Genomic DNA, 19,040 nt, shown 5'->3' with positions numbered 1-19,040 from the left:
CACTTCTCAGACAAAATCTGTTATATCCTGGGAGACTCTTGTCCATCAACCTTTGGCATCAGTGATGGGGCAAATTGTCTTAAGGAGACACGTTCTGTGGGCTCGGATTTAATTCATCATATTGCATACTTCATCCTTCTGTCTCACTATCTGATATCCTGTAAGTCTGTTCTAATTTTACTGTTGCACTGTAATTCTGATCATTAATCTCTTCTAGTCTATACATGGGTTCAAACATCTTAGTGATATAATATCACCCACTGTCTTCCTATAACAATCATTTGAGTGTGTGTGTGTGTGTGTGTGTGTGTGTGTGTGTGTGTGTGTGTGTATCTATGGAAAAAATAGTTATCCTTTTAAAATATATAAATCTTATATCATTTTAGATCCTAACTGTTGATTTCTGTCAATCAACGATTATAATTTATTGGATCAAACTTAATAGGCCAAACTTATTATTAATTAATTAATAATTTTGACCCAATAAATTATAACCGTTGATTGACGAAAATCTACGGTTAGGATCTAAAATGACACAAGGTTATATCCTTTAAAAAAACAAATGTTTTTCTCCACATGTATAGGGAAATATAGTTTTATTATTGTTGCAAAAAAAAAAAAAAAAAAAACTTTTGCAGTTACAAATAAAAAAACCAAGATATGCCAACAGATTATGGTTTTTTTTTTTAAAAAAAAAGAAAAAGAAAAATAATGGGTCCCATTTTTTCTGTGTCTGCTACAAAAAAAGCATCTACAGTGATGGCAGAAAAAGTCGACCAATATATATATATATATATATATATATATATATATATATATATATAGGGCTTGAGATAATCTTATCCAACAGATTATGCTTGAGATAATCTTATCTCCAGCTAGTAAATCATAACCGTACAAAGATGGATCAATGGTGATAAAGGAAGAGAGAGAAAAAGGGAATCATAATCATTCAAAGCTGAATCAATTAATATAAAGAAATAAATAAATAAAACGACGTAGTTTTGGGGTAGTTGGAGATAAACTTATCTCAAGCTGTTTGAGAAATATTTTTCCCATATATATATATATATATATGTATGGGAAAAATGTTTCTGCAGTTACTACAGATAAGTTATCTGCATTTATTCCCAAAACAACGTCGTTTTGATATTAAAATCTTAAAAAATTATAAATATAAAGACTATTATAACCCTGAAATAAATTAAAATTACAAAAACACTATGATTTCCGCCTCAAAACGACGTCGTGTTGAGCTAATTAATAAGTTTGATTTTCAATAAATAATAATTGTTGATTGGCAAAAATCAAATGTTAGGATTTAGTGCAAATTTTAAAATTTGACACCAGTGTCAAATGATCGATCATATTGCATATATATATAAACTAAAATAATTTATGTATGAAAATCAATAACTATTTTATAGTCACTGATGGACCTTTTTTTTTTTTAAGTCACTGATGGACTTTAATTCTTCTTTTCCTGCCCCAAGCCCTCAATATATTTGGGTCTTAGATATTTAAATCAAAATTTGAACTACTGTTTATTCATACTCGAAAGGGGATCATTTCATATAAGATCATGTGATACATCTTGTTTCCTTTTTCGCTCCCTAGCCTAATAAGCTCTTCATAACCCTTGATTTATCGGACCTCATGTCACATGGATCCATTCATATTTAACACCATTATCCACAACCATAAAACAGTAGTGGTTGCCTTGACCAAAGAAGAAATGTGGCAGTAGTTTGCTAGAACTTGAGAACCCCTTATCAAGAGCCAGTGCCTTAAAGAAATGAGTAATTGTAGTTACCATTAGGTTTTACCTTATAGTAAACCATTAAATTAATAGTCGTCTCATTCAAATCCATTAGTAAAAAAAAAAAATCACTTCTCGTTAAGCCCGACTACCAAGTGTGGAATGAAAGTAATCCTTAACCTTACCCTTGCATAATTTCATTAGTAATATAATTAAATGTTTGATAATTGATTTATCAATTAACCCTGATCTCATCAGTAAATTACTACCATTAAGTAATTAAGTAGTTAAAATATTGTAATGGGTTAAAATTGGGTCTATTAGGAGTCTGTTAAAATTGTTTATATAAATAGCATTAACCAAACATTACCCCTGCCTTAGTGCCATTATTCCAAAACCTCAAGTCACTCTACACACTACTAGATTTGACAAAAAAAAAAAAAATAAGAAAAAGAAGAAGGAGAAGTGATTAAGAAAATGAGGTATAAACAATGCAATTCCACGTCAGACCACACCATTTTAGGATACATGTCTTGAGGTTCATTCTTTACTTCATGATACTCCAAATGCACACCTAGAAAGAATCACCAAGACTAATTTTTTAACTTCTTTTTTTTTTTCCTCTCTTTCTTGCTAATTTGCTCTCTCTACATCTAATCCAGCTCTAAGTTTTCTTCGCCATTTTTGTCATCAAGTTCATTCAGCATTATTGGTACCACTATTGCTCCCTCTCCTGCTTGCTGTTGTGTTCTTTAATATCTGCAAAGAGCAATCAAGTACAATTACATAAACTAGGCAAGAAAAAGCAATAGCTGATCAATGGGTTTTCCAAGAAATGCATATGCTATATAAATTCCTTAACCATATTTGATATCATATACATAAAATTCCTGAATAAACTGATAATGACGGCTATAAATCATGGATTTGATAACATGAATATCCCCTTTGTTACATTCTAAAAACAATTTAGAGTACAAATCAACAATATATAGGAGCCAGTAATGATGCCATCTTATAATGTTTTGGTGTATCAATTTTATCAAAAGCAACTCAGCACACAAAGCCCATTTAAAGAACAATAACATCACCATGGTGATCATGATGAAGATGATCTAAACATGCATAATGATATGATGATGATGGCATGGTAGCTAAACAAGCAAAATTGACATACTTGTCTCAGCATTTGATTCTCATTCTGCAAAGTTGAAAGTCTCTCTTTGAGCTCTGAATTCTTCTTCTCTAAGTCTTTGACTTTTGTTTCCAAATCAATCATGTATGCCTTTTTCCTCTCCCTTGCTTGCTGAGCTGAGACTCTGTTCCTCAGTAGCCTATTTCCATTTTCACACCCCACCAATGAAACAAGCAAATTACAAAATGAAATCAATCAATGCTAAGAAAATAGCATTGAGCAGATTCCAAAATGGACTGAGTTTACAAACATACCTCTTTAGCCGCTTGCTTTCTTTGTCAGCCGGGCTTCTCCCTCTCTTCCTCTGACCCTCTCCTGTCCCCTTAACACGATCCGGACCAGCAGTTGAACCAGTGTTTGGACGAGAGGCTGAAGTTCCAGCAGATTCACCTCCAATCTCTGGCACTCTTCGGATCTCTTCATCACTCTCAAGAACTGGATTATGCGAAATTCATTTAACATTCAAACCCCAGTAAATTATCTAGGACAATCAAGATAAACTTTTTATTTACTTAATGAAAAAACACAAGATAAAGGATATGAAAGACTTTTATCTTTTATTTCAACTTTAAGAAATAAGAATTTTAAGTCCTTTGATGGGTATAAAACTCTTGCAGTAACTATAATAATAAATAAATTTTCACTTGAGAATTCATAATAAACATAAAATGTTATATGCTACCATCATTTCAAGTTAACTACATACCCGGTTTCTTTGCATCAACGTTGGGAAGCAACCGAATCTTTTCAGATTGACCCAAAGGACCTGACGTAGTTAGCGCAGATTGAGTATCAGGAATAGCACATGGAATCTCACCAGACATCTGCCCATATGAAATGACAATTAGTTAATATTAATTTTTTACTGCAAAATGAAGCACCAAATAATCATAACCGATATCTAATAAAGCTAAGTGATAAATACATAATTGCTTACTAGAAATAAAATTTACATTGCTATACACAAGTAAATCCCAACCTACAAAGTGAAAAAGTAGAGTAAGATCTTCAAAGTTTTCATAATTTTCGAACTTTACTCAAGCTTATCCGAGTTTAACTGAGCCTCAGCAAGTTTGACCAATTGTGAGTTTATATGTACACTAACAAATTTTTTCCAGTACAATAACACATTACCTGCTGTCCGTTTGTAAGATGGGCATTCGGTATTTGAGAATCATGTCCTGAAGATGACGAGAGGTCAGCATCTTCTTCCCATTGCATCCCTGCATTGGTATTATTTCCTTGGCCATAGTTGAACTCATTCTCTAGATCATCAACATCATCATCATTGTCATCATCTCCCTCCAATCGAGGACTATCTGAAATCCAGATTCATCTTGTTCACTATAAATTCTAATCAGCAACAGACCAAAACCAAAATAACATATATGCACAAGCTAACCTTTTTCAATTTTGTATCTAGTCTTGCAATGAAGACAGGATTGGCTCGCATTTTTTCGCTCATATTCATAACAAGAATGACAAAGTGGGAAGGCACACTCGTGGCAAGCAATCAAGACATCCCCACTGACTGTTAATCCAACAGTATCACTACATATCTGACAGGTTTGACCGTTCAAATTCTTTAGGGGTTTAGACTGCAGAGTATACAAATTATACAAGTTAGAATTAGAATTATATAAGCACAAATTAGAATAGCAAACAAGATAGATTTCATCATAGCCATGATGATGTCAGACAAAATTAATGATGAAATGCATCAGGATCAGATAATCAAATTACATTTCTTAATAATTTTCATTAACACTACCCAACTGAAAGTTACAATCTTAATCTGCCAAGTGCAAATGGCACCGACCGGCAATTCTGCCTGAGCAATTTCAGTGACAAACTTCTAAATTCTCACCTACTTTCTATTGATTCAGATTCATACATTAGTGGCCAAATTAGAAATTTAAACTCAAGCATCAAATTCCCTTCCTAAACGCCCCATTAAGACAAACATCAGATTAAAATCATCAATAGAAAAGCATCAGTTAAATGGGGTGCATATACAAGCAATCAAACATATCAAGATCCAACAATCCTAACTAAGTCATAGACACTGCAGACATTTTCTACCAACAAATCTAAAAAGAAGAAGAATTTAGATGCTTAGTTAAAATAAAAAATAAAAAAGCCACTTCTGAATAATCTCTACACTAAAACTCCCACCACCCATTTTCATTGCAACCATAATCAGTGAAAGAACATAACTCTCAAACTAAAAAAAAAGCACATAGTCATCATCAAAAGTACAATGAACTGAAGTGTTCAGAAAAAAGTTAATGTGAGAAACATTAACCTCAGTATCCGAACCGTGCCTAACTTGAACAAGTTCATTCCTTTCACGCAACCCAGCTACCACTCCACCATTTTGTTCCATCTTCCTCTCCAATATCTTCGCCAACTCAACTCAACTCTCTCTCTCTTCAGTTGTTCCCGCTGCCACGTTCTGTGGTTCTATGCACAACTCTGGCCGTTGGATCTTTTAGATCTGACGGTGCAAAAATGATGATCGTGGAGCAACGTGAACCATGTCGAATATGCTTAATCAAAGGTTGGTATGTTAGGTCGTGGAGCAATTTGGACCGTTGGATTTGTTTTGCATCGGACGGACGACAGCTGGGATGAGGAAAATTGAATGGGGACCACGTTTCATCCTCTTTCTGGAAAACTCCGTAAGTCATAAATTCTCTCATTTTTGAATTAAAATGTTCCTGAGAAACAAACACTAATTATGGGCCTTCGTTTCCCTTCCTCTCTTTTTTTCAATTAGTTTTGTAATTTAATTTTATTGAAAATACTAATAGTGATACGGTTACCAAACAAAAGAAATTGGGATTCATAACACAAACTTAAGTTTAAGAATTATTATGTTAGAATAGATAATAAAAAAAAGACATAAACATTACTTAAATGATAAGAAACAACTTGTAATTTTTATAAAATATTATTTGATATAGTTTATATTTATGTAAAAATGATTTTTAATCAACTAGCATCTAATTTCAGCAAAGTTGCTTTCTTGAAATCGTTACTAAGTTCATCTTCAATTGCAACATGACAAAGTTTCATGGCTTCCACAAATGGTAGAAATTGCAAGCATATACTAAAGGAATCTAATACTCAAATTGAGAAAAAAGCTAAATAGAATCCCCAAACTGATGCCATTTTGGTGATTTTCGTCTCCTTGCATTGAATAGAAGTTAAAGAATTCTACAAAGCTCCCAACCAACACAAAGCATATTGATTGTCCCATTTTCAAAATAATTTAAAAACTAACTGGAAAAATAAACTGTGATTCTTTTCTTTATGAATTATCGATATTATAAGCTTTTAAGTAAATGCTCATAAATAAATTGACTATATTTGATACCAAATATAATTATTAATTATAGAATATACTTAATAAACATGAAACATATATTATCAAAATTAACAACTAATAGATGATGAGAATGGGCTCAACTAGAATCATCAAGAAGCTTCAACAATTATGTGTCGGATAAGCTTGTTATTCTTTACCAAATCTTATAAGATTTCTTAATCTTAGAAATAGAACAACCTTTTATTTTCCTAAACTTTTATATATAAAAGCAAATGGCTTAACTTTTCTGCGATTAGTGCAGAAAATTTTGTTTGTTACTCTCACAAATAAAGTAGTATAGTGTATCCCACAAAAATGAGCGGATCTAATGCAATAGAATTCGTTTAAAAAATTTACACATGTATTTCAAAGAATACATTATATATGGTAGATAAAAACTTCTGTAATAATTACAGAAATATTTTTTCCAAAGAACAAAAATACTTTATAATATTGGGAAAGAATGACACCACATCTAGTATGATGAATATATTAAGAATGTCAAAGACGAACAATGTATGGGCATATTCCCCACACATTCTCAAGGTTATTATATATGAGATTCGAAATACTAAGTTGTATCAACAGTAGCAAAATCAATAGTGATCAATGGATTTCCTTTTAACAAGCCATATTTTAATATTATGTACATAATTTTCCCATCCAAATTGTTTCTGATGGTTATAGATCGTGGAAAAGATCAAATGAATATCCCTCTTGCTCCTTTTCAATATTGTTTTTTACAGTACAAGGCAATAATGAATAAAAACAAGTCATGATGCCATCTTTTTTTTTTTTTTTTTTTGATAAACAAGTCATGATGCCATCTTAGGTTTGGGTGCCGGAAATGAAACAAAATAAATAAATAAAAAGATAGATCACCTCGCCATTAAAAGAATTATAAAATGATTGTTGAAATTGTTGATTTAATTTTTGTGGTTGGTTATTAATTTCAATCATGGTACGGAAGCTATTAATTTCAAACATTAGGCTACTTGTTTTTCCACATGGAAAAACATATTATTATGGTAGCTATTAGCTTTCACACTAGATAAAAATTTATTAGGGCACCAAATAAAAGCATAAAATATGTACACCAAAAAAAAAAACATAAAAAATCCTGTAACACTAATCATGTTTGTTCAAATCCAAACGAACAAACATTAATTAACTGTGTCAGAGCATTTCTAGTGTAAGGAAATTGGAAAAAAGGGTTTAATTATCTACATTCATTTTCAAAACTAAATTGTTTTGGGTTAAAAAATTAAAAAATTATAATGAGAAAGACTGTTATAACTATGAAATAAATTATAATTACAAAATATCTTGATTTTTGTCACAAAACGATGTCATTTTAAGTTCAATGTAGATAACTTATCTACATTGATTACAGAAAAAATGAACTTTTAGAAAAAATAATAGTAAAATTATTTTCTCAAAAAAATAACTTATAGTAAAATTATTTTCTCAAAAAAATAACTTTTGTAATATTATGGATTTCTAAAGAGCTCTTCATTTTTTTTAATTGAACTTTTCACGTAAAATCTTATCTACTAATATTCTTAGTGTTTTTTTTATATATTGATTTCCTGACAAGTAAAATTAAAGATAAATTTATTTATTTTTTTAGTGTCTAAAAAAGTGGTTCAATTATTCGTTGATTATTTAATTATTCGCTGTTACAGTAACAGAGAGAGACTTCCACTTAACTTATGCTGTCTAAGAATTTGATTTTCATTATGGAAACTGGAAAGTTAAAAATCTCTCTTTCTGCTCTATGTTCATCCACTCAAACATTTCTGGTTCCATATCAATCAAATGTATTTCTTCCTCTCGCTAAGCTGAAACTGTCTTATTACAAACCTTTTCCGATTTCCACACCCTGCCTGCCCATGAAAGAAAGAAATAACAAAATTTCAGTAAATTGATCCCATGGAAGAGGGCAAGAAAGTAATTTCGATTATATGCCTGACCACTGGATCAAGCTCACATACATACCTCTTTGGCTGGTTGCTTTCTTTGTCAGGAGGACCTTTCCGCTATTCCCTTATCATCATATTCCTTTCTTTTGCTATCAGCACATTTAAATCACCTAACTTCTTTCAAAAGTCAAAAAGCCAATCAAAGAAACAATACTATCGCATTCAGCAGCTTTGTCAATATTAAATGTTTTAAATAATAACCTCAAATTCATCCGCACAAAAATAAATCCTCTCACATATATATATATATATATATATATATATATATATATATATATATATATATATATATATATATATATATAATAAAGAAAAAAAATCACAAAATAGTCCCGTGACATGAGAAATTCTTATCCTTCACAAAGTTTTGTCCTTATTATCCTGAAATGTGATTTAGTTTTATTAATCTTGAATTATTCTAGTATCTATCTTTTCTCATAGCTACCATTCTTAAAGTAAATGATCATATATTTATTGGTTAATAATCTTACTTAACCATGTTTTAATCGGAGCGAACAATTGAACTGTTTATGTTTATAATTTGAATATTATATGATTCAGCTACAAATTTAACCTGCGGAACCAAAAAACAAACTCTATTTCTCTACTCTATTATTTAGTACCGCAATCAAAAATTAAAAATCAATATATATATATATATATGGATGGGTGGAGACTAATTATAATCATACGAAAAGAGAATAATTTGTTGCTATAATCCCGAGTCATAGAGTTCTCTTCTAGAAGATATTAACAGATGTGGAGCCAACGGGAGACCCAAGATATTTTATGATGGTTGCGAAAATAAAATATTAAAATTATAAATGTTATTAAGAATAATAAGTTAAACTAATTATTACAAATATTTTTTAGGGAGGAGCTAAATATTTGTAGTTTTGTCTAATAGTCTATTATTGTTAGATAAATATCATTATATATATATATATATATATATATATATATATATATATAATAATAATAATAATAATAATAATAATAAAAAACTAAAGTTTTGGGAGAGGCGATTGTCAATGTTGTCCCTCCCACGGACCAAGATATGGATGGTGAGTGGAGACTATAATTATAATCATATGAAAAGAGAATAATTTATTGCTATAATAGCAAGTCAGAGTATCTTATTGAAGATATTAGCAGACGCGGAGCAACAACTATGTGCTGTTATTTGTGGAAGGATTTTAGAAACTATGGGGAATGTATATGGAACAAAGGTGTAACTGTGTAAGTCATTACAACTCTGTCAAAATCTTCAGTGTTTAGTTATCTGATATGATCCAATAATATTGCCATTCTTTTCTTGAGTTTGGCAAAATTTATTATAGACTATTGGGTTTATTATTAGCTCTTACAGCACAAATTTAGCTTGAATAATGGTTGACTTTTTTTTTATCATTTTTTACTTCTCTTCTCTCAACCGAATATTAATAAGACAATATTTTAAATTCAATATTTATTAAAAAAAAAACACAACTAAATAGAGGTGGCGAGAAGAAAAGTCAAAAGACTAAAATATGTGAGTAGCTAAGATCAAAATAAAAACCCAAAAATTATGGTTAAATTGTCATCCTCTAGTCTTTTAAGACTATGAAGTGATGATGATGTTATACTTTATCATTGATCAATTACCAAGTCACCTATTTCCCTCTTGAAATGAATTCAATAGTATAAATAAGAAAGACGGGTGTAAGCTAAACATATAACTTCACCAAATACAGTTTCTTCATATAACAAGTACCATATGCTTTAGGGAACCGAAGAAGGAAGCAATCCGCAGACATCTATTTCCTCTACATGACATATCAGAATATCTTGGTCAATTAAATATAAACTACATAGAATTAGGCCTCATATTTTTACAATGGAAATTTGGTATAGTAGCTTAGCTAATCAACGCAATTTTCATTATTGAAAAATGAATAAATATAATTTCTCTGGTATCCACTGGTAACTTGTAAACAAGGAAAAATCCAAAGAGAGCTTCAATTCAGCAATTTGTTCTGATAAAGTTCTGTCAGCAACATCAGTATCATTGACAGCTTCATGCAAGTTATCAACCTCAACATAGTAAAACTTTATTTTGCATTAACTAGACCTGTAATGATTGAGTGCTGGTGATTTTAAATGTATTAGTCCCACTAATTGATATCTTTATTGGCATCTATATCTACTTGACATCTGTGTATTGATTCATGCATTTGATCCCAAATTCACATCCTCCTTGACTATACCTCTATTTTCAACCAAATTATGTGCAAGTTGCTCAACAGCCATACATCATGAAGGGGAGCTCAAGTGGCTATCAGCATCTTTCATGCAAGAATAAACTTTGGGAACACCATTGACACCATTATGATGTGTTTCACAATGCTTCAGATGTTCTGTTGTTAATGAGGGGGTATCTAAGGTTGGGGATCCACATCCATAACATCATCTTTGCAACCTTTATCCACAATACATTCTTCAATCTTATCATCAGAAAGAGCACCATTTTTGGAAGCTGAACTCTCATTTTTTGTGGTAGTCAAACCCCTCTCTTTATTCTCTAGGAATGCATTACTTGAGAGAGTCACATCATCACAAATTGATGATGGGTCAACATCCATGACAGCAGGTAAACTTTCCTCTCCAGCACTCTCAAATGGTTTGCCATTTCTAGTACTGCCAAGATCTACAACCTGATCAGCAACATCACTCATTGCACATTGAGGAGCTTCGCTTCTATCGTCGCAGCCATCACCATCCTGAGATAAAACATCATTGATGGCATGCTTCTCACTAACTAAGTCCTGATTTTGGCTAGCAAATATTACCCTGGAGCTCTCCTGGTGGATATCAACGATGATCCGTTTCTCATTCGGTTCCTCAACAGTCTGGACACTTTCTTTATCGAGTACGCTATTTAACTGCTTCTGAACTAAAACCGCCAATGATACAGCGTGATCACGGATTAAAGAATCAAAGGGTGGGCAATGCAGCATGTTATTTAGCGCCTGGTGATACTGAAATAAGCTGATAGATGGTAGAATGGACTCTCTCTTTCGGCAGATACTAAGACCTTTCAGGATATGCTCACAAAGGTTGCCATCTTGTGCCCAACAACAATCACAAATGCTCAACATTGAACCAGGATTCCAGACAACATAAGCTTTATTTCGATCATTCTGGTCAGTAACCTTAGCGCATTCATCTTCCATTAAGACATCAGTATCTGGAATCTTCAGTGCTCCACGCCATGACGTCAAACCACTCATCCATTCATTTTTCCAATATCGTGCAAAATCATCTTTACCTGAGTACTCATCAAGCCAGAAATAAGAATGGACTTTTGTACCCAACTTGTCAACCAACCAATCAGCACGCTGATAAACACTGATGTCTTTCTCATTCAACAACCTGATCTTCATTTGGTTGTGGTAAAATTCAATTGCAGCGCAAGACTCCTGGCTAGCAAGAGGAAGAATTTTAAGTGCATTGGTCCATGTTCCTGCATCAAAGGGAAAAAATAATTTCAATGTACATAACTTGCAATAGCAACAATATCGTATCATAAATATATCCCCTAAAACCAATATGATCTTATCCTTAACCTGATAGACATATTAACAGACAAATACTCAGCAAATATCCTGCAAATATTAAGTCACATAAAAGTAACGGCAACAGTCACACAAATAGTTAATAAGCACATAATATTTAGAAACTTTGCCCATCCAATAAGAGCAACAACAGCAAAAGATCTTGCACATAGTTGGATCACAAATCTTGAACACCACATAGTCACACCTATATCTTCTACCAGTAAAATTATGTATTTTTCAGAATGGTTATTTACATTATAGTCAATTTTTAAAACTACATAGCCTTGCCAAAACTATTATAATTGGTGATTGAAACTATTCATCATGACAATATATTGGCATCAGTCATGTTGATCAACTGTGTTGTTATAGTAATAAAATCTTTACCATAATATGAATGAATCCATATTATTTTGAGAAAACTTTACTATCTCGATTAAAAATGTAATTTGCCACTCCATGTGTCTTTGCAAAACTAAAATTTTATGACTCCAACAGTGAATATAGTTAATTAATTTATTTAATATGCTATATTGTATATGTATTTCAAACAGATGTAAATGTCTGCAGGTTCCAAAAAAATATATGAAAATTAATACTATTAATAATTTTTTTTTTAAAAAGTACTAATTTTTATTTACTTTTAAAACAAAAGTTTCATAAACACATGCAGAATTTGAAATCAAAATCTTGTTTGGGGTAAAAACTAGTTTCAAAGTAAATGCTGATATTTCCTTTCTTTCCACGGCATAAGGGTAATACAAACTGGTACAATTATAATGGGTTGTGGCCATACTGTAGTATTATTTCTCAATTAAATATGCAAAAAAGAAATAAATAAAGAAATAAAAATTACATTCCACCATCTAGATAGATATTACTAACCTATTCTAGGATGCCAGGTGGCCTTGAAATAGTCCATAAAATTCGATTCATCAATAAAGTCTTCCATGAAATCTTCAAAGAGTGACATGGTTCCTTGACCGCGGCAAATATTATCCACAATCCACCCAAGCTGTCTGGATATTTTTATTTGCATACCAGTTTCCAAACTCTTCACTATGTTTTTATGCCATAAATGACGAACCCGCCAGAAGCTTAACAAAACTGAACATTGAAATACTTCCCTGAGAAGTATATAGAGAATATATTTTTGTTATTCAAGAAAATCGTGAAAAAATAAATTCCTTGAATTGATACAGAAAAACACAAGGTTTCAGAGTTCAGAAATGCCAAATAGACTTCCAAGTTCCAAATCAACATTTGAACCAGTCATCAGCATTGTAATAGATGCAAACCATGCAAGCAGCCAAGCACCATATCTCATTACCAAGATCAAGGACTAAAATATATTTTCAATCCAATTCACCATCCTTTAAGCTTAGTAATATGTAATTTAAGTTCAATTTTTAAGATAATTAGCCTCAAGTGAAATAAAGAAATAAAGAAAGTGAGTATTAAATTTCGGTTTGAGAAAAGGTAAAACATAGGAAGAGGTCATTAGATGATCTGAGAACCAAAAAGCATCTGCATTTAAAATATTCAGCACATCCCCCTGTAACCAATTTTTTGGACAAAATTAAATTCGAAGGATTCATATTTCATAATGAGGCACCAATTAATAATGAAATTATTCAGTTTCCCACATTGCAAACTTGAGAGACAAGTAGAAGTTGGCAATGTTCTTCTAAATTTTATTCAAGTTTGAAATAAAGAATATTAACATAACAGAGAAATTGAACCAACCTGATTGCTTGGACATCATACTGTGGATCATCTACTATGAAGCCAGCCAACTTCCAAGAAGGATCTTTTGTGTGAACTCTATTATAAAGAGCCCTCATCCATCGATGAGCATCCAAACATGAAAACTTTGGAGCTATTATCCAAGCCACTGGAATGGCCTTCTTGTCTGAGTTGAACACTAGAAGACTATGAATTGGGTACTGTATGAAATTATCAATGTGCTTCCTGTTAGTTTCTTTGAAACTAAACAAAACCAAATATGTTTCAGGTTACTTATAAATCAAGGGAAAAAGAAAGTAACAGACCTTTAATTTATTTGTACCAAATCTTGAGTCCGAGGCAAGCAGACCACGGTTCCCAAATCTAATCATTTGTTGCAATTGCCACTCAGTTTGAATGCCCAAAGAGAAAGGATCTGAATCTGAAAAATCTTCATAGAAGAAAACATGATTTTGGTGGCTTTCAACCCACATGCTGATACTTACAGCATCATCAGCATCTAGCTCATATGTAGAACGACGGATTGCCCTCTCTTGTCGTCGAACATAACGGTGGGTCAAAAGGTCATCACGGTTACATGGACCACCTTGTTTCTCAACTGATTCATTGTGCCTCTGCATAATGGTCTCCACAGAGACTCCAACATATAGAAGAGATAAAACCCGAAGTCGGAGATCTTCTGAGATATATGGGGCAAACATAGCACGTGTTCCAGCTGCTTTTTTGTCTTGTGGACCATGGCATGGCAAACCCTTTTTATCCACATGCTTATCATCATTATAAATGATCAGGGCAACTGACGGTTCAGCTATGAGGCGTTTCACGATGAAGTGACAAGTGCAACCTCTCTTAGTATTAGGTCGGCCGGCATTTTTCTTCTTTGGAACATAAGTAGTACGACTTGGTCGTACAATCCCACCTTTTCTGTGGTCATCAGGACCAAAGGAACACCAATACCTACATTGATCTACATTACAATGGAGTACAAGAAACAAGAGCAACAAATAAAAAAATAAAAAAAACCACTCCCCGTTAAACCCGACTAGCGAGTGTGGGGTGGTAGTAATCCTTGTACGCAGCCTTACCTTGCATAATTGCAAAGAGACTATTTCCTGAATTCGAACCCATGACCTTTCGGTCATGAAAGAACAATTTTACCACTACTCTAGTTCTCTCCCTTAAGAGCAACAAATAATTGATACTAAATAAACACAGTTACAACTTACAAAATATACTCTAGTATGCCATCAACCTTTGGCTTGAAAGGCGTTGATGGAGACCGCCGGCGCCTTGCTTCAACATGAAATCTTGTAGGACATTCTTTATTATTAGATTCACCCCTCACAAAATCATCAACTCTAGGAAATGGGATAAGAGCAACTCTATCTAATTTATCATGCCATCCTTCCACTTTTGACCAAACTAGGTCAACACAAGAAAATTCCAATGTGGGAGGATTTTGTACTGGAAGAGATAGGATTGCATCCCATCTGGCCATTGTTGATGAACACTAAATGAAAATTTCCTGTGTAAATATACTTAAGATTTAAAAGTCATTATCAATTGATTTAGCATTATTATGATGTAGTACAATAAGAAACTACAAGCACAATATTCTAAACATTTTTCATTGAGCAAGCTATATAAAACCCAACTTACATGACCAAAGATTTCATAATTATAGTTTCTTTTCTCCTTTCAAGTAAAAGCAAGGATAGTAGGACACAAATTGAGGTCTTAAAAATTCAAAAAATGCAAGCATCGTAGGAAAAATATGAAGGAACCCTCTTCACTCACACACAAACTCGCGCACCCAGATGGGAAAAGTTAACAAAATTGAAAAACATGTTCAGGATTCAGATACCCAATTGGAAAAAGTTAACAAATTGAAAAAATTCAAGCCAAAAAAACCACAGTACCTTTGATTTGGCGTTGTACTCTGTTTATGTTCTCCTCCTCGATATACAAAGGCTGAGCTGAAGAAAACGACGTCGCAAAAGTGTGATAGGTTTAGGTTGAGAGACTAGTGAGTGAAGAGCTTGGCACAGAGGCTGGGAATTATGGCTAAATTTTCATTACAAAATTCACTGCTACATCTCTAAAGTAGAAAGAAATCAGTCTCATAAGTCATTACTATATAAATATTTATTCTACCAAAGTAGAAACAAATAACTCTCGATAACTATATAAATATTTATTCTCCCGATTTTTATTTTAATGTCATGACAATATTAGTATTTCATTTATGGAAAAAATATTTATGCAATTAATGCAGATAAATTATCTGCATTTATTCTCAAAACGACATTGTTTTGGTATTGAAATCTTAAAAAATTATAAATATAAAGATTATTATAATATTGAAATAAATTAAAATTATAAAAATACTAAGATTTCCGCCCCAAAACGACGTCGTATTGAGCTTACTGCAGATAAGTTATATGCAGTAACGGCAGAAAAAGCGAACCCTTCGTTTATTTATTTCTCTAACTAATTAATTTGTTACTCGATTAATGTGGTTTGAATTATAAAAAATTTATTTAATTAATGCGGTTAGAATCATAAAAAATTATAGTGATGTCAAAAAAAAAATTAACTAAATTTTTAATATTACTGCATATCAAGATTTAAAATCGAAACATAAGAAAGAAAATAGCCACCAATTAGGACTCCGGATTACTGTTACTTGTAATTTTAGTAAAATATTATTAGGGAATTAGGAAAATATTTCTTTACTAACAGGTTTATAAACAGAGAAAAAAAATTGAAGATATGGGCTATCAAAATATAAAATATTTTAAAAGAATTATCAAAAAAATTGTGGTTCTATGGAATAGTTAGAAATAAAAAAAAATCTTGTGAACAATGTTACTTATAATTTTGTGCCAATATAGAGATATTTTTGAAATTATAGTTTTCTGAGATTTTTTTTCTAGTTTAAGGAATGGACCACAAAATAACAAAAGAGCACACAGTAACAAAAAAAAAATATGAACCTCATCTTTCGAAATTAAATTATTGAATATTTGAAACAAATTTCAAATTGTATATTGGAAAGAGATTTATCTCTTTACTTCTCTCATATTACATGATCAATTTCTCATTTATTTTGATTCATTTTGTTCTGGATAGCCCACATGCATAGGTTTATTACTGGGTCCAATTTAAAAGACCCACTTCTAAAAGATGTCATAGGATTGTTGGGTTTCACACTAGATTATTGAAATATTCAAGTGTGATGAGTCCTACATTGGTTGGTAATGGGCTAAATGAAGAGTATATAAGTGGAAGGACCCATGAACCCTATGCCTTAAGGTTTTGGGTTGAGACATGATGTCGGATCCACTTGCTATGGTTGGTGTCTATATAGCTCCAATACTGACACGTGACACGTGACACGATACGACACGACACTCCGATACGTTAATTCTAAAAAAATGTTAGATTTCGACACGTTAGGACACGTTTTGATATTAAATAATATTTTTAATTTATGTAGTGTATATTATATTTAATATTCAATAATTTAACAAAAAAATAAATTTAAACTTATAATATTCATAATATTTGCAAAAAAATATAAGATTTCCCAAATATTTATATTAAACTCAATAAAATAGTAATCTTAATCTAACAAATCTAATAGTTGGAACTAAAAACTCAATACAACATAACCTTTGAACCTTTTTTTAAATTTCTATAACGCGTGTTGGAGTGTCGGGGAGTGTCGGAGTGTCCGAGAGTGTCGGGAAGTGTCAGACACGACACGTCAGGATTTTTGAAGTGTCGATGCTTCATAGGTTGGTGTAGCCTTAGCTCATTGGTGGTAGCCCCCGCCACGAGCTTCCCCCTGGACCTGCCTGACATAAAACCTTAAGACATTGGGTTCATGGGTCCTTCCACTTATATACTCTTCACTTAGCCCATTACCAACCAATGTGGGACTCATCACACTTGAATATCGCAACAATCTCCCCCCTCAAGTGTGAAGCCCACCATTGGTATGCTCCCCCTCAACCGAGTACCCCAAGCGGAAAGTACTCAACCCGCCTCCTAGCCAATCACCAGGCTAGCTCGAGCCTAACTCGGCTCTGATACCAATGTCAAGCGGGTCCAGGGTGAAGCCCGTGGCGGGGACCACCACCAATGAGCTAAGGCTACACCAACCGTAGCAAGTAGATCCGACACCATGTCTCAACCCAAAACCTTAAGGCATTGGGTTCATGGGTCCTTCCACTTATATACTCTTCACTTAGCTCATTACCAACCAATGTGGGACTCATCACACTTGAATATCCCAACAATCTCCCCCTCAAGTGTGAAACCCAACATTGATATGCTCCCCAACATTGACATGCTCCCCCTCAACCGAGTACCCCAAGCGCAAAGTACTCAACCCGCCTCCTAGCTGTCAGGCGAGTCTAGGGGAAGCTCGTGGCGGGGGGCCACCACCAATGAGCTAAGCTAGATCGATCATATCAAGTGGGTCCGACACCACGTCTCAACCCAAAACCTTAAGGCATTGGGTTCATAGGTCCTTCCACTTATATACTCTTCACTTAGCCCATTACCAACCAATGTGGGACTCATCACACTTGAATATCGTTCACAACATGAGAGTTCAATTCTCATGCAACATGAGAAAACCAAATCCCTATAAGGAAAAACATTTTCTCATGTTGCATGAGAATTAAATTCTCATGTTGCATGAGAATTAAATTCTCATGTTGCATGAGAATTAAACTCTCATGTTGTGACCCTTCGATTTGCGTGCAAAGTTTTTCTTTTCTTTTTCTCTTTTTAATAAATGTGGGGATATTCAAGTGTGATGAGTCCCACATTGGTTGGTAATGGGCTAAGTGAAGAGTATATAAGTGGAAGGACCCATGAACCCAATGCCTTAAGGTTTTATGTCAGGCGGGTCTAGGGGGAGATTGTTGAAATATTCAAGTGTGATGAGTCCCACATTGGTTGGTAATGGGCTAAGTGAAGAGTATATAAGTGGAAGGACCCATGAACCCTATGCCTTAAGGTTTTGGGGTGTCGGACCCATTTGCTACGGTTGGTGTAGCCTTAGCTCATTGGTGGTGGTCCCCCGCCACGGGCTTCCCCTGGACCCGCCTGACATTGGTATCAGAGCCGGGTTGTGCTCGAGCTAGCCAGGTGTTTGGCTAGGAGGCGAATAGAGTACTTTGGCCCTGGGTACTCGCTTGAGGGGAAGCATACCAATGTTGGGTTTCACACTTGATGGGGAGATTGTAAGTGTGATGAGTCTCACATTGGTTGGTAATGGGCTAAGTGAAGAGTATATAAGTAAGTGGAAGGACCCATGAACCCTATGCCTTAAGATTTTGGGTTGAGAAATGGTGTCGGATCCACTTGCTACGGTTGG

The 19,040-nt window shown here is 33.3% G+C and overlaps 2 protein-coding genes across 4 annotated transcripts; both read right to left on the bottom strand.

Annotated features, from left to right (window-relative positions):
• Positions 1–2,223: 2,223 nt before the first annotated feature.
• LOC133287372 (cellulose synthase A catalytic subunit 1 [UDP-forming]-like) lies at positions 2,224–5,383 on the bottom strand. Its single transcript, XM_061484967.1, has 7 exons — positions 5,260–5,383; positions 4,357–4,552; positions 4,089–4,273; positions 3,661–3,778; positions 3,209–3,389; positions 2,937–3,093; positions 2,224–2,518 (listed from the first exon to the last, which is right to left on the bottom strand). Exons 1-7 carry the CDS (start codon positions 5,338–5,340, stop codon positions 2,456–2,458), a joined length of 981 nt encoding a protein of 326 aa, XP_061340951.1. The 5' UTR covers positions 5,341–5,383; the 3' UTR covers positions 2,224–2,455.
• A 4,710-nt stretch (positions 5,384–10,093) lies between these two features.
• LOC133287371 (uncharacterized) lies at positions 10,094–15,726 on the bottom strand. Of its 3 annotated transcripts, none has more exons than XM_061484965.1 (6): positions 15,568–15,726; positions 14,875–15,173; positions 13,954–14,605; positions 13,649–13,848; positions 12,788–13,029; positions 10,094–11,808 (listed from the first exon to the last, which is right to left on the bottom strand). In XM_061484965.1, the coding sequence occupies exons 2-6, from the start codon at positions 15,144–15,146 to the stop codon at positions 10,724–10,726; spliced, it is 2,451 nt and encodes an 816-aa protein (XP_061340949.1). In that variant the 5' UTR covers positions 15,147–15,173; positions 15,568–15,726; the 3' UTR covers positions 10,094–10,723. The 3 variants fall into 3 exon arrangements, with proteins under 3 accessions (XP_061340949.1, XP_061340950.1, XP_061340948.1); XM_061484966.1 differs by having other exon boundaries at positions 14,875–14,955; positions 15,568–15,599; XM_061484964.1 differs by having other exon boundaries at positions 14,875–15,726.
• Between the last annotated feature and the right edge of the window lie 3,314 nt (positions 15,727–19,040).

The sequence above is a fragment of the Gastrolobium bilobum genome, unplaced genomic scaffold (assembly GCF_033153095.1).
Source record: "Gastrolobium bilobum isolate Gb01-03AN ecotype WA unplaced genomic scaffold, APGP_CSIRO_Gbil_v1 utg221724, whole genome shotgun sequence".
NCBI classification, from domain to species: domain Eukaryota; kingdom Viridiplantae; phylum Streptophyta; class Magnoliopsida; order Fabales; family Fabaceae; genus Gastrolobium; species Gastrolobium bilobum.
Note: the sequence above shows the minus strand (reverse complement) of the source record. Positions and strands in the feature narration are given on the sequence as shown.

Bases quoted from the DNA above. Each gene is read 5' to 3' on its own strand.
- LOC133287371 (XM_061484964.1), bottom strand. From the start codon at position 15,146: ATGGCCAGATGGGATGCAATCCTATCTCTTCCAGTACAAAATCCTCCC. The intron at 13,849-13,953 runs GTCTGTTACTTT...AATTTCATACAG, and splicing joins TTGGTACAAATAAATTAAAG to TACCCAATTCATAGTCTTCT. The intron at 13,030-13,648 runs GTTGGTTCAATT...TATACTTCTCAG, and splicing joins TATGATGTCCAAGCAATCAG to GGAAGTATTTCAATGTTCAG.
- LOC133287372 (XM_061484967.1), bottom strand. From the start codon at position 5,340: ATGGAACAAAATGGTGGAGTGGTAGCTGGGTTGCGTGAAAGGAATGAA. The intron at 4,553-5,259 runs GTTAATGTTTCT...TATACTCTGCAG, and splicing joins GGCACGGTTCGGATACTGAG to TCTAAACCCCTAAAGAATTT. The intron at 4,274-4,356 runs GTTAGCTTGTGC...TCTGGATTTCAG, and splicing joins TAGATACAAAATTGAAAAAG to ATAGTCCTCGATTGGAGGGA.